The sequence below is a fragment of the Dipteris shenzhenensis genome, chromosome 27, assembly GCF_047967505.1.
Source record: "Dipteris shenzhenensis isolate YYH24624 ecotype China chromosome 27, Dip_SZ_1.0, whole genome shotgun sequence".
Classification (NCBI taxonomy): Eukaryota; Viridiplantae; Streptophyta; class Polypodiopsida; order Gleicheniales; family Dipteridaceae; genus Dipteris; species Dipteris shenzhenensis.
The window spans coordinates 12,829,900-12,844,243 of NC_141622.1; the positions used below are offsets into that span (position 1 = coordinate 12,829,900).

The following is a 14,344-nucleotide window of genomic DNA, read 5'->3' on the forward strand; positions in this document are numbered from 1 at the left end:
TTATAATAGGCAACTCACTAGTCATAAAAGAACATACATATGTGCACAAGTCAAAAGCACAAGTCAAAACTTGCAAGAGGAATAAACAAATTTTAGTCATTCTTAATCATTTTGAGTGGGGTTACCAAAGCCTGAATTTTCGAGTGACATTGCTTTTTCTAATGAGAAGCCTTTTTTTCATTTTCTAAAAAATAAGAAGCCTTGACTATAAGGGATTTTCATTTTTTTAAAATGACTAATGTATATGTACTTTGTATAAAAAATGAATTTTCTTGCCATTTATCCTTAATGAAGTTGCTTATTCAAATGAGAAGCCTTTACCATAGGGACTTTCATTTTCTAAAAAATGTCTAAGATATATGTATTCTTGTATAAATAAAAAAACCTTTTTTCTATTTGTCCTTATTCATTTTCGAAGGGAGATTTCGTATTCGTCTGAGAAGAGGAGAACGAAGCGCAAAGCGCGAAGTGAGGAGGCAAAGGAAGACTCCGGAAAAGATCAGTAAAAGCAAGCCATAGTGATTTTGCCACCTTATTGTCTCGTGTAGAGAAAGACAATTTGCGAGTGGCTATGTATCTTAGTAGATGATGAGCTGGCGAGATCTTCATGAACGGCACAGAACAAGGAAGGTTTGTGGTCATAAATTCGATGCTTTCTTTTGGAGGTTTGTGCAGGGCATATTACGTAACATGGAAGATGCCATGCTAAATCTTCTGTGTATCGCTCCAATTTTATCAGATGTCTCCGAAGAATTAATTTCCTTTAATTTAGTAAATTTTCCCCGCGAAAAACATGGAAGGTACGGAATATCCTCATTGACTGTGCTATTAAGCTTTGGAGACGATTCCTTAGTTAGCGGCTTCATTCACTTATCAACGGATCTTCAACATGAAAATTGACTCTTCACAGCGTGAAATGTAAATCTGACGATACGAAAGATTGAAGCAACGAAGAATCAATGCTTGACGAGCAAAGTTCTGTTCGTCATGCTCTTCGTCATGCTCGACATAGCATTTTGTGACCTCTTCGATTCTGTTATTGTATTCTGATATTTTCCATTTGCAGATTCCCATCCTTTCTTTCTTCTTTTCAAAATCCTAGCTAGTTTAAGGTGGCAGCGCTTTCAGCCTTGCTGTTGTATCTCCATCGCATACCTGTATCGACCCCTCATACCTCTCCTCCCTCCATCCTAATGCCCAAACAACTGCCCCATTAGTCTAGCCCGCCATCCCTCTTCTATGGAGGACGAAGCCCAGCATCAAACCCTCCCCTCTAGTACCGTTCCTGCCACCTATACCGCCCTCGACGAGACGCACGTGAAGGATGAAGGTTCCAGGCCGCATGTGAAGGACGAAGGTTCAAATGTGAACAGCAAATTGTACGCCCAGCCCGATGTGGCGCAGGAAAAAGAAAAAGAAGGGGTTCAGAATGTCGAAAACAAGGACGTCGTTGGAGGAAAACAGACTGATCCCGCTGTTAGCATGTGGCAGCTTTTCGCATTTGCGGACAGCTTCGACTATCTGCTGATCATTTTCGGGACTCTGGGGGCTTTAGCCCACGGCGCTGTGCTTCCTGTTTTCTTCCTGTTTTTTGGAAAACTTATTAATAGCTTCGGATTGAATCAGAACAATCCTGTGGAAATGGCAAGACTGGTGGATAAGGTAAAGTCCCGTTCCTCGTCGAATTTTCAGCTTTGGCGCCTCAAACATTCCTGTAGGTTTTCATGAGGACCTCCTCAGGCAAGGCTGGAACATCTCATTTTCTAAAGACGTTCCTCCGTTGATTTTTGCAGTACTCTCTGGACTTCGTTTACGTGGCGGTTGTGGTTTTTGGCTCATCATGGGCAGGTACCTCAAAAGTTTTGATATCGGTTATTGCCTCAATTTGATGTTGGATCTTTTTTTTAAAGGTTGAAAGAACGTAGTACATAAGTTCAAGCTCCCTTTGCTCTTGGCGATCGCAGAGGTTGCATGCTGGATGTATGCGGGTGAGCGACAAGTTGCGAAGATGCGGATCAAGTACCTGGAAGCGATCTTGAAGCAGGATATCGGGTTCTTCGATACCGATGCCCGCACGGGAATGATTGTCGAAAGCATTGCTTCTGATACCATTCTGATTCAAGAGGCTATCAGTGAGAAGGTAAGCTACTTGACTCACGTACTGAAGCATCCAACGCTCACATATAAATAATGAAATGCTATATCCTGGAATGCCGCTAGTTAACTGATATCTTCAACCCTCGGCCTAATTCTTCTCAACAGATGGGCAATTTCCTGCATTACATGGCTACTTTCGTCTGTGGTTTTGCGGTAGGCTTCTCACTAGTTTGGAGGATAGCTCTGGTGACTGTGGCAGTTGTCCCAGCAATCGCATTTGCAGGAGGTTTATACGCTTACACAATTACGCGCTTATCAACTAAAAGTCAAGAAGCCTATGGGGAAGCAGGAACCATTGTGGAGCAGGTAACTGCAAATGCTCTCTTTCCTTTGCCAGCCCTGAACGGTTTCCGCCAAGCACCCACTCAGTTTGAAATTTCGGCACGCAGGCTATTGCGCAGATCCGAACTGTTTACTCTTTTGTGGCGGAGAACAAGGCTCTAGAGTCTTACTCTACAGCCCTCAAGGTTACTTTGAAGTTGGGGTACAAAGGTGGCTTAGCAAAAGGATTAGGAATTGGATCCACCTACGGAATCCTTTTCTGTTCATGGGCGCTTATCCTCTGGTACGCGGGCACGCTCATCCGTAATGGGACGACAAACGGTGGCAAGTCAATCAGCGCTATATTCTGTGTCATTCTTGGTGGCATGTATGCATCTTTCCCGACCCTTTCCTGATTTATCCTGTATTGCTAGTAAAAGATTGTAGCTTGAGTTCTGACTTCTCCTATGGCTGAAGGGCACTGGGGCAATCATTAGCCAATGTTACAGCATTCGGCAAAGGGAGAGCTGCAGGTTATAGAATTTTCGACATGATAAGAAAAGAATCCAATACGAATCGACAGAGTTCTCCCGAACAAACCCTGTCTGACGTGAGAGGCGACATAGAGCTAAGCAATGTGAGGTTTAGCTATCCCTCTCGGCCGGATGTTATAATCTTCAAGAACTTCTCCTTACAGATCCCATCCGGCAAGACCGTTGCTATAGTTGGCAGTAGCGGCTCTGGCAAGAGCACCGTAGTGTCTCTCATAGAGCGTTTCTATGATCCAATTTCAGGTACTCAACTCAGTACATATCTCGTCCTTGCACGAAAAAAGTTTGCTTGTCTTCGGCATTTTCTCAAGACGGATTCTGGAACGCCAAAGAAGGTAGTTTAACTGAACTGACTCGTGAGGAATGTCAAAACAGGGCAAGTTCTTCTGGATGGAGTTGACATACGGACCTTGGAGCTGACGTGGCTACGGGATCAGATTGGGCTAGTGAGTCAGGAGCCGGCGCTATTCGCGACAACTATACGAGAAAACATTCTATACGGAAAACCAAGCGCAAGCAAGGAGGAAATAGAAGAAGCAACGAAAGCGGCGAATGCGCACGGATTTGTGAGCGAGCTACCGGAAGGCTACGAGACGCAGGTGAGGGACGAGATTAAAGCGAGTGATGAACAAATCTATTACTGACTGCCAATCCACAAGTTTTCCAACCTCTGAGGCATTTACGCTCCACCGATTCAGTCATCATCCATCCGGTCACTTGCAATCCACAGCTAGTGGTAGTTTTTCAACCTCTGAGGCATTCATCAACCACTTGCCATCCAGAGCTATTCCTAGTTTTTCAACCTCTCAAACGTCTGCTCTTCACCTATTTGTTCATCAACCATCCGATCACTTGCAATCCAGAGCTATATTCCTTCGAGTGTCCACCGATTCATTCATCAACATTCCTACGATTCCTACCACTCGCAATCCACAGGTATTCGTAGTTTTTGAACCCCTCAGACATCTACTCTTGATCGATGCATTCATCAACCAACTGATCGCTCTACTCTCCACGGATTCGTTCATCAACGCTCCTATCACTTGCAATCGACAGCTATTCGTAGCTTTTGAACCTCTGAGACGTCTACTCGCCACCAAATCATTGATCAACCATCATATGAGGTGCAATACACTGCTCTTCGTTGTCTGAGACATCTACTCGTTCATTAACCATCGGATGACTTGGTGCAGGTAGGAGAGAGGGGGGTGCAGCTATCGGGAGGGCAGAAGCAGAGGGTGGCGATAGCGAGGGCGATGCTGAAGAATCCGAAGGTGCTATTGTTAGACGAGGCGACGAGTGCGTTGGATGCGGAATCGGAGAGGGTGGTGCAAGATGCTTTGGATCGGCTCATGGTTGGAAGATCGACGGTTGTTGTTGCACATCGACTTTCCACCATCCGCAACGTGGACAGCATCGCCGTCGTTCATGGAGGCGAGATCGTCCAACAGGGTACCCACGACCAACTCATCAAAGACACTTCCGGCTCTTACTCCACCCTCGTCAAACTCCAAGACATGGCCCTCTCTTCCGATGGCTCCCTCCTTACCCGTGACCCCAGGTCTTTTCTTCCCCTCCTTCCATGTGCATAATCTAACATTATAATTTTAATATAGCAAAACTCGCTTAGGAAGCACCAAATTTGCATGATAAGTTGTGAACTTTGACATTTGGATGTCATAATGATGAATTGACTAAGAAAAAGTAGGCGTGGATCTACTATGTCACATAGGGTTCTCTCTTAAAAAGCATAGTAGGAGTAGCCTTCAGGTTGTCGCCCTATGTTTTCCCTATTGCTCTCCTAACCTGTGCATATCTAATAACTACACACCGAGGCTATGATAGATACTTGATCTTGGATGAATGGAGAGAGAGAGAGAGAGAGAGGATGATTTACTCGAGGATTCTTAAAATATTTTTTTGAAGTTAATACACATGGGAAATCCTACAAATTAGCATCCGAGTCCCCATCTATAGCACTCCTCTATTGAGGAGTAGCAATAAAACATATCTAAGAGAGTATTTAAGAAACAATTAAACACTATTGAGCATGAATGGGTGGCCAGAGCTTTGCTACGTGTTTAGTTTCGCTTATGAAATAGGGTTTGTGTGTTTGAGAAGAAACTAAGGGTAAGAAAACAAGTAATAGCACTACATGTAAAACTTGTCTACCTAATATTAGTAATTTGAGAAGAGACTAAGGGTAAGAAAACAAGTAATATTATTCTTACAAGTAATTTTACGACATGGAAAACTTGTCTACCTAAGTTGGGACATGTTTATTTCCGTTTCCATGGCCACATAAAACTTTATGCACTGGTCTTTTAAGCCATTACAAGTGTTCAATCGAAGAGGTCACTTTAGACTTGCAAACCTAACAAATTACAAGAACCCTCCCATAGGGTAACATAGATTCCAAAACCTCTTCAAGTTTTCTTAAGTGCTTGCTCCCTGTAGGCCATCCAAGCAAAGGGGGCGTGGGTCCTCAAGTCACCATAAGAAATCACTCTTATTATCCCAAGTTGCCATTTGAGCCCCAAGTCCATGCCCTATCTAGTGTCATGTCTAGTGTGGTCACCTAGCTTGGTTTGGAGGAATGTGGAGTTAGCCTCTCCTACTCACAATGTCATGAAGTAGCACAAAGAGCTCCATTCAAAATTATACCCAAGTCACTATCAAAAGTTTCCCTTACTATGCAAGTTGCCATTTGAGCATGAGTTGGGTCCCCAAGTCCCTTCTTATCTAATCTCGTGGGTAATGCATGTCATGGAACTTGGCTTGGAGGAATGTGGAGTTAGTCTTTCCTCCTTACAATCTGATGAAGGAGCATAAACAACCTGACTCAAGTGATGAAATATAATCCCTCAATTGGTGCTTGAAATGGTACCATTTGTAAGTTTATTGATCAAAGTGAAATATTTGCAAGTTTTCTACAACATGAAGATGAAGAAGAAGACGACGTGACAAAGAAGTCGCATGAAGATGAAGAAGAAGATGACGAAGATGATGACAAAGAAGTCGAAGAAGGGCGAACCTATCTCTTTATTTTTATTTTTTTATTTTTTTTAACACGCACACACACATGGCCAACTACGAGGGGCAAAACCACACTCATGATTTGATAGGTAGAAGGTTCCCTCTCCCAAGGGAAATTGAGCCAATGTGTCCACTCAATGAAGATGATGAAGAAGACGATGGTTGATATTTTTTTATTTTATAATTTTTATACACATGTTTTTTTTCATGAAATCCATTTGTCCTTATAATCCCAAAGAAAGATATCGTTATAAAACAAGGAGGTAAGATAATCTAGATCTCTCGCATGTAAATAATTGTACAATGATTGTGTAGTGATGCTCGGAAGAATCGATATTTAGCAAGAGAGGGATCCCCAGAGACCTTATGGTTGTGGGCTTTCCATAGGCCCAATAATGGACCCAGTAAAAAAGGAGATTGTATCCTTGCTTAGCCGTATGAAAATCAAAAAAGTTTTTTTAAACACCTTCTCACACACACACACACATGACCAATGACAAGCGGCACATCACGTGTGATCCAAAGCATGTGACGGCCAACAAGTTTTCTTTATAGAGGAGGGTTGGATTAGGGTAGCCCCTTGGCTAAGATGCTTAACTGAACAAAGTTTTTTTGTTTGTTTTCTAACACCACCAACTACAAGGGGCCAATCCGGTTCTTTCTCTTGCTATTATTTGGAAGTGGGAATTTTAGAAGCTAGTATGTCCCCCTTAACATTGAAAACTAGAAAATTCAATTAGTATTAGTCTCTGCCCTACCCCCCGTGAAAAATTAACATAAGTTAACATTGACTTAAGAGAAATTAAGGGCCCCTTACTAAAAGTTAAGGCTCGAGACCCTTGCTTATGAAAACTGCCCTCTCGAAGCTTCCTTGCTTTCTTCTGGCATCTTCTCTATTAGCCCCCTCTTTTATTAGCTATGTGCTTCCCGGCACTACATGTCCACCTCACCTCCCTCTCGTGTTTCCAGGGTGTTTCCCTTTCCTGCTGCTCACTTGTGTGCTCCCTTGCCTGCATCCTATTCTTTTCCTAGTAGCATCTAGCCCTACCTCTCAAAGAACTAGCCATTGCCCTCCATCTTTGCTTGATGCCAAGGACTATGCAAGAAGATGTTAATATTGAGATAGAGGCACGTACATAGAGGTGGAAGAGGCATGTAGTTTAGTTAGTGCACATTCATCAAAGCTTTCATGGCTTTCGCCACTGCAGAATCTCCTTGCAGCATAGCTTTTATTCACTGCTTTTTTTTGCTTATATATGTCATCGAACATAGGTTAAATGCGAAAACGGGCAAGGTCTCTTAGATTTTTTATCACCACCTCTGTTTGAGATGATTGGACTCTTTGTCTTACCGTATCTAATTCTCTTGATTGTATGCGTTTGGGATTCTTCATTTTGGGATTTGCAAGTGCGTCAAAAATCATCTCATTTACCTCTTGTTATGGGTTCATTAAGGTTCTCCGACAAAAATCATCTCAGTCACCTCTTGATTGCTTTAAAAGATTGTGGTATGTACTTCTTGTCTAGGCTTGCAACATCTTTTACAATTGATTTGGTGTAGTTACAAGGTAGAGGGAGGGAGGGACGGAGAGATGGGAGGTAGAGGGGAGGGAGACACAAGGGATGAGGGAAGGGAGAGGGGAGGGGAGGGATAATGGGAGAGACATGGGAGGGGAGTGAGGGGGAAGTAAATAGAAATGTGGGTAATTGGAGTGAGCCTGAATGCGTAGTAGTTGGGCTAGAAGATTGAAAACCTTGCAGATCGGAGGTGGAGTGAGCTAGGTATGGACGGAGCTGTTTTGTCAAAGGAGGAGGAGGAATTCCTTGCTCCTCTCTCCCTCATGCTCTGCAGTTGATGGTTGATAATGAAAGGGGGAAGGTGGTGTTGTTGGATGCATGCAGGAGGAAGAGCATGTCGAGGACGTCGATAAACTCGCCAAGGATGTCCTCGGCCAGCGATCAGAGGCGGCTCAGCCACCAGATGAGCGTAGCCTCCTCCGAGTTCAGCACCAAACTAGGCCTTGGCATCGACGGAATTGCTCCCAAAACCAACCTCTACTGGCGTCTCCTCCAAATGAACGCACCCGAATGGCCACTCTGTCTCTTGGGTTCCCTCGGCGCCGCCCTCTGTGGCCTCCTCAATCCCACCTTCGCCCTCGTCATCGCTCAAATGCTCACCGTCTTCTTCTACACCGACCTCCACCAGCTTAAGGTTCACGTCGCTCACTTCTCCCTCATCTTCCTCGCCGCCGGCGTCGTTTCCCCCCTCTTCTACGTCCTCCAGCATTACTTCTTCGGTGTCGTTGGAGAAAACCTCACTAATCGCGTCCGCGAGCTCCTGTTCCGATGTCAGTGATCGCAAGCATTCTTCTGCTCTTAATCTGTGTCTCCGTTAGTTCCCTGGCTGCTAATTTCTGTTGCGTGTATTCATATGCTTCTTTCTAACGGTGCCTACGACCTGTTTCTTCGACTTGTCGCAGCCGTGCTCCAGAATGAGGTGGGTTGGTTCGACCGCGACGAGAATAACAGCACGCAGATCGCTGCCCGCTTGGCCACCGATGCTACCAACGTTCGTGCCGCCATCGGAGACCGCATCTCCATTATCGTCCAGAACTGCTCTCTGGTCTTGACCTCGTGCATCATCAGCCTCGCGAGTGCTTGGCGGATGGCTTTGGTGATGATCGCCACCCTTCCACTGCTGGTCCTAAGTGCTATAGCAGAGGTAGGATTACCATATCTTTTGCAATTGAAAAACCCAGGGCTCGCTCGTAAAGCCTCTCAAGTCTTTGTACTCGCGATCGCAAGTCCACAGGTAAGAATGTTGCTTGAACACCTGCTTGTTGCATGTTGCAGAATCTATTCATGAGGGGTTTCTCAGGAGATTTGGGTGTGGCACACGCGCGAGCGACCAACATTGCTGGGGAGGCTGTGAGCAACGTGCGGACTGTAGCGGCTTTCAACGCGCAGAAGAAGGTGTTGCAGCTCTTCGCCAGCGAGTTGCGAGCACCAGCGAGAAGCAGCTTCCTCCGCGGCAACGTGTCGGGTGTCTGCTTCGGCTTGACGCAGATGGCGATGTTCAGCAGCTACGGCCTGGCTCTGTGGTATGGCTCGAGGTTGGTGAGGGAAGGCGAAGCCGGGTTTGCCAGCATCATTCGAGTCTTCATGCTCCTTCTGATCACAGGCTTCGCAGTGGGAGAGACGCTGAGCATGTCGCCGGACATCGCCAAGGCAGGCAATGCGCTGGCATCAGTATTCGCGATTGTGGACAGGAAGACGATGATCGAGCCAGACGACGAGAAAGCGGAGCAAGTGAAGGGAGTACGCGGGGAAATCCAGCTGCATAACGTGAACTTCGCGTATCCAGAGAGGCCTGAGGTGCTGATTTTCAAGGATTTGTCGTTGAAGGTGGAAGCAGGGAAGAGTTTGGCGTTGGTAGGAGCGAGCGGATCAGGTAAGAGTTCAGTGATTGCGTTGATCGAAAGGTTTTACGATCCGTTAGCCGGAAGTGTTCGGATCGACGGAATTGACATCCGGAAACTAAACCTCCGTTCACTCCGGCAACGTATCGCCCTCGTCCAACAAGAACCTGCACTCTTCGCTACCAGCATCTACGAGAATATTCTCTACGGCCGTGCTGGCGCCTCCCTTGCTGAGGTGGAGGCTGCTGCTGTCGCCGCCAACGCCCACGGTTTCATCTCCGGCCTCCCCGGTGGTTATCACACCCAGGTCGGTGAACGTGGCATCCAGCTCTCCGGCGGCCAAAAACAGCGCGTTGCCATTGCCCGCGCCATCCTCAAGGACCCTACCATCTTGCTCCTCGATGAGGCCACGTCAGCCCTCGATGCCGAGTCGGAGCAAGTCGTGCAGGAGGCACTTGATCGGCTCATGCAGGGGCGCACCACGGTGTTGGTGGCACATCGCCTCTCTACTATCCGCAACGCCTCAATGATTGCAGTGGTGCAAGAGGGCCGCATCATAGAGCAAGGCCCCCATCATGACCTTATCACCAAGATTGATGGTGCATACGCCCAACTTGTCCATCTCCAACAACATGGCCCATCTTCTTAACATGTCGAATGCCCATAATTTCTTGCATATACAAAAGCCTTCCACTATCATAGCCGAGAGCTTTCTAGCTGAAGAGTTTCTCAATGTACCTTCAGCATCTAATTTACCTTGTGGATATGGTCTACAGGGAGAGTAGGTGGTTTGTTAATTTTACTAGTAGACTTTTTAATTAAAACTTTTTTATGACTAAGTGTAAACATTTTTTACTAGAGAGTACCACCTCCAAAGAGGTTTACAATTGGTGTAAGCAGAGTATAAGCAGCTTTCTAATAGCTAAACGCACTGCTCCTTCTCAAAATCCAAAATGTGTTTATGAGAGAAACCTCCAAATCTTCTTCACATCTCCCCTCCCTTCGATACTTCTTATACATCCGATCATTCCAACACTTCCATTGGATTACAACTCCTCTCAAAGCCTGCCACAATACATACTGCACCTTATTTAATCCGCCTCGTCTCCCAATAATGCTAATTTCCATCTCATCAGAAAGGCAACTTGCATCAATATAAAATAACTATTCTCCAAACACGAGAGACTGCAACATCGCACCATAATACATGAAAATGAGTCTCCTTACAAATGTGACAGAAGATACTAGTAGACAAAACTCTGGATTTCATTTAGAGATCATGTCCCTCACAGGAAGCTTTGCAACTATCACCCTCCATGCAACACGTTTTTTTAAAGGCATGGCAGACCATACATTTTCAACTTCCTTTGTGAAGTGCTTTACCAGCCCTGTTAACAAAACTCTTGAGATCCCCACCATCACTAGTGATATAATGCGTACGCCAATCTAGTCTCTGCATGATTTTAGTCTGCCCACTAGTCAGCCTATATCTTCTTATGAGTATGTCAACGCTATACCATTTTCTTCCACTTGGGTCCCATATATTTCTAAAAGCCACTAGATGCCCTTAGCACACAACTTTCTTAATTGTTTGACTGCCTCAATCAGAGTATTGAACTCATCTTTGAATACCCATGAAGATAACCATATAGATCTAGAAAGTGATGCCAACAACTAATTATTTTCTAAAGCATTCAACCGAGGAACTTTAACAGGGAAGTCACATAAAATAATGTCTTGCCAAGGACCAGTCACTCCTTGAGGTCCAATGTCTCGCTAACACTGCCCATGATTTATCACGATTCAACCTCAATATCCATTTGGAGTTACATTGTCTCTTGCATTTAGTGCTCATCCCTTCCAATCCAAACCTCCATCCTTTTTATCAGTAGTTACCAAACTCCAGTCAAATCCATGCCAATGACCCTTTTAGAGAAAATCCCTTACAAGTTACAATCTTGTCAATTTTTTTAAGTGCATTATTTGAAAAAGAGAAAACAGATAGCACATAAATTGCTATCGAAGCCATAATATGCTTGGCCACCACAAATCTCGTCCAACAAAAGATAGCTTTGCAGTATTGGGTGTAGCCAATCACAGAACTATTTTCGGGGCCATTTTGGGGCCGCGATGCGATGCGCTCCTGGGTGAATATTTGAATTTTGTACAGACTTGTGCGCTCGTCGAAAATTTTCCCGACGTCATGAAGGCGCACTAACGTAATAATGAGATGCAATCTATTTGTTGAACACCGCATAGCTCGACACATGGCATCTCTGCACTACTTCATGCAATGCAGTCTCTAGCCTACGCCGCCTGATCACTTATCATCGCACAACCTTTTAATGTAGCTTTGCCACCTATCACTGGGCACGCACACATGCAAATCATTAAAATTGAAGGTTGGCTTGGAGAGACCACTGCGTGGTACTTGGCGTAATAATTAGATGCAATCTATCATTCTGAACACCACCGCAGCGCAGTCTCTGGACTGACCACTTGTCATCGTGCAGCCTTTTATTACATCTTTGCTTGCAGCCCATGCAAATCATAGGTTGGCTTGGAGAGACCACCGTGCTAGTTTTTGGCATAATAATGAGACACAATCTATCATTTTGAGCATCGCCTCAATGCAATCTCTGGTCTGACGACCTGTCATCACCAAGAATTCAATGTTGTCTTGGAGAGACCACCACGCTAGTTCTTGGAGTTATAGCTTCGTTACCTATTTTTTCATATTACAGGAGGAGGTCTATGACGACTAGCGCACTGGCAAATAGAAGGAGATCTATGAAAGCCACCGCACTGGTTCTTTGAGTTATATATTTGTGTACCAAGGAAAATTTATTCCGTTGTGCAACCAAGCAAAATGCAATTGACAATATGGCCCTTGAGGGGTCCCCTTTAGGGGCAAGGGCCATATCGACATGCCATTTCTGTCTAGTGGCATCCTGGATATTGTATAATGCATGTTGATATGGCCCTTGCCCCTAGAGGGGACCCCTCAAGGGCCTTATCATCAATTTCATTTTCTGAAAGTTTAATTGTATTTTTCTAGATGTATCTCCATGCAACCACAACGATGGGGTCGTTGGAGTTATTTTACGCTATTTTGGTCATAGACCAAGGAAATTGTAGTCCTTCTTTCATGGTATTTTAGTCCTTGTTGCTGTAAATATAAATGAGGAAAAAAGTACAATTTATCAAGTGAAAATTAAGCAAAAGAGATTACAATGTACATCTACGTCTAATAACCGGTTATATAAAAACTATTAACTTATATCGAGCAAAAATTGAATAGAGGATCTTACATTTATAAAAACTTGGCAATTGCTGAGAGCCTTAAAGGCAAAAAGATTACAGTAGCAGCCATAACCATTCAAATACAAATATAAAAGTTAACAACAGTGCATACTGAGAGCCTCAAATTGAACAAAAAGAGATTACATAAATGCCTTAGAGACCAAAACATTGCATCCATTGAGCCAAAAGATCGTTGAGAGCCCAAAAGATTACATCCAGCCATTGTTGAGAGCCTCGTCTGAGCAAGAGGGAATTTGTACAACTCAGTTTTCTGCCAGTCTAGCTTGTAGCATTAAAAAATTTTAGGGAGCCAAAGGAGGATACGATGGAGAGCCCGAAGACCATGCACATTGCCAGGACTCAGATTATGGCCCCCCCAACAAGTCGAGAGTACTCTGCTCTGAAAATATTGAGGCCTTCATCGACATCTAGGGGGAACCCATACAACACAGCCACAAAGAGGCCCTCTGTGAGCATGTCATCTAAGGTGATGACATTCAGATGTGTGGGGAATGGACTGTGGGAATGAAGGGTCTCCACTAGTGCTAGCATTTCTACTCCAGGTGAGTGCAACGCAATCACCTTATATGAGAGGCAGATAACATTGGGATCATAGAGCATCGAGGGGGGGTGGTAGTAGGCATGTTGAAGATGAGTGGGTGAGCAGCAAATGAGTAGGGTAGCAGATGAGTGACGAGAGTTGGAGGGAGCGTGGAGCAAAGTAGAGCAAGGGTGGAAAAGAGCTCGAGGAGGGGTGTGGAGCAAAGTAGCAGAGCATGGGCGGATCAAAGCAGCATAGTAAAATGCCAAATGCCACGGATCTTATATATATTATAAAGTTCGAGCCATAGTGGTGGCTGGAACTCGGGGTTCCATCCATATTAATTGCAAGCCACCGCGGTGGAATCCCCCAGACAGGTTGGTAATTATGAAGAAGATGCCATGTGGTGCCACTCTGGTGGCTAGTAATTAACTGCCAACCCGGTGGAATCTTAGCCACGACAAAAGCGGCTGATGAGAGCCACCACCACCGAGTAGTAATTCCCACAAAGGTAAATCATCAAGAGAAATCCACTGATGCAGCAAAGGCAGCACAACTTGAGAAAATTCTTAAGAAAGATGCAAAAGCCAAGGTAGAGGAGGCACAAGAGCAAGCTGAGGCTGCTAGAAAATTGGTCGACATGGAAAGACATAGAAGAGAAGAAGCAGAGAAGCACATGAAGGAGCTCCGAGATAGGCTCAAAGAAGTGAGAAATGACGAGAACATGGTGGACAAGGAGCTAGAAAAGATGCTAAAGGATCTTGAAGATCAGAGAGCCAAAAAGGATAAGCGGCTCTGGAACATGCAGAACGCATTGAACATTGAAAAAGACCAGATGATGGAGGAGCTGAAAAGGGAGAATCTGCGAGAGAGCTTCAAGGCTAGGAAGGATGGGGCAAAGAGCAGCCGGGGTGGAGAAGACAACAAGGCAGCTCCCCAGGCCAGGAAGGATGCAGAGAGCAGCAACGGTGGAGCAAGTTCCAACCACCAAGGTGGAGCAAGTTCTAGCCACCACGGTGGAGCAATTTGCAACAACCACGGTGAGGGTTGTTTTTTCAAAACACTATTGGAAGTCCA

At 45.0% G+C, this 14,344-nt stretch overlaps 1 protein-coding gene across 1 annotated transcript; it reads left to right on the forward strand.

The window, feature by feature from the left end:
• The first annotated feature begins 1,239 nt into the window (after window positions 1–1,239).
• LOC147883879 (ABC transporter B family member 19-like) lies at window positions 1,240–10,124 on the forward strand. Its single transcript, XM_087398888.1, has 12 exons — window positions 1,240–1,662; window positions 1,794–1,848; window positions 1,965–2,140; window positions 2,263–2,463; window positions 2,547–2,806; window positions 2,896–3,212; window positions 3,345–3,568; window positions 4,163–4,530; window positions 6,566–6,577; window positions 7,907–8,352; window positions 8,485–8,726; window positions 8,858–10,124. The coding sequence occupies exons 1-12, from the start codon at window positions 1,240–1,242 to the stop codon at window positions 10,070–10,072; spliced, it is 3,939 nt and encodes a 1,312-aa protein (XP_087255014.1). The 3' UTR covers window positions 10,073–10,124.
• The last annotated feature ends 4,220 nt before the right edge of the window (window positions 10,125–14,344 follow it).

Bases quoted from the DNA above. Each gene is read 5' to 3' on its own strand.
- LOC147883879 (XM_087398888.1), top strand. From the start codon at position 1,240: ATGGAGGACGAAGCCCAGCATCAAACCCTCCCCTCTAGTACCGTTCCT. The intron at 2,141-2,262 runs GTAAGCTACTTG...TCTTCTCAACAG, and splicing joins AAGAGGCTATCAGTGAGAAG to ATGGGCAATTTCCTGCATTA. The intron at 8,727-8,857 runs GTAGGATTACCA...TGCATGTTGCAG, and splicing joins TCCTAAGTGCTATAGCAGAG to AATCTATTCATGAGGGGTTT.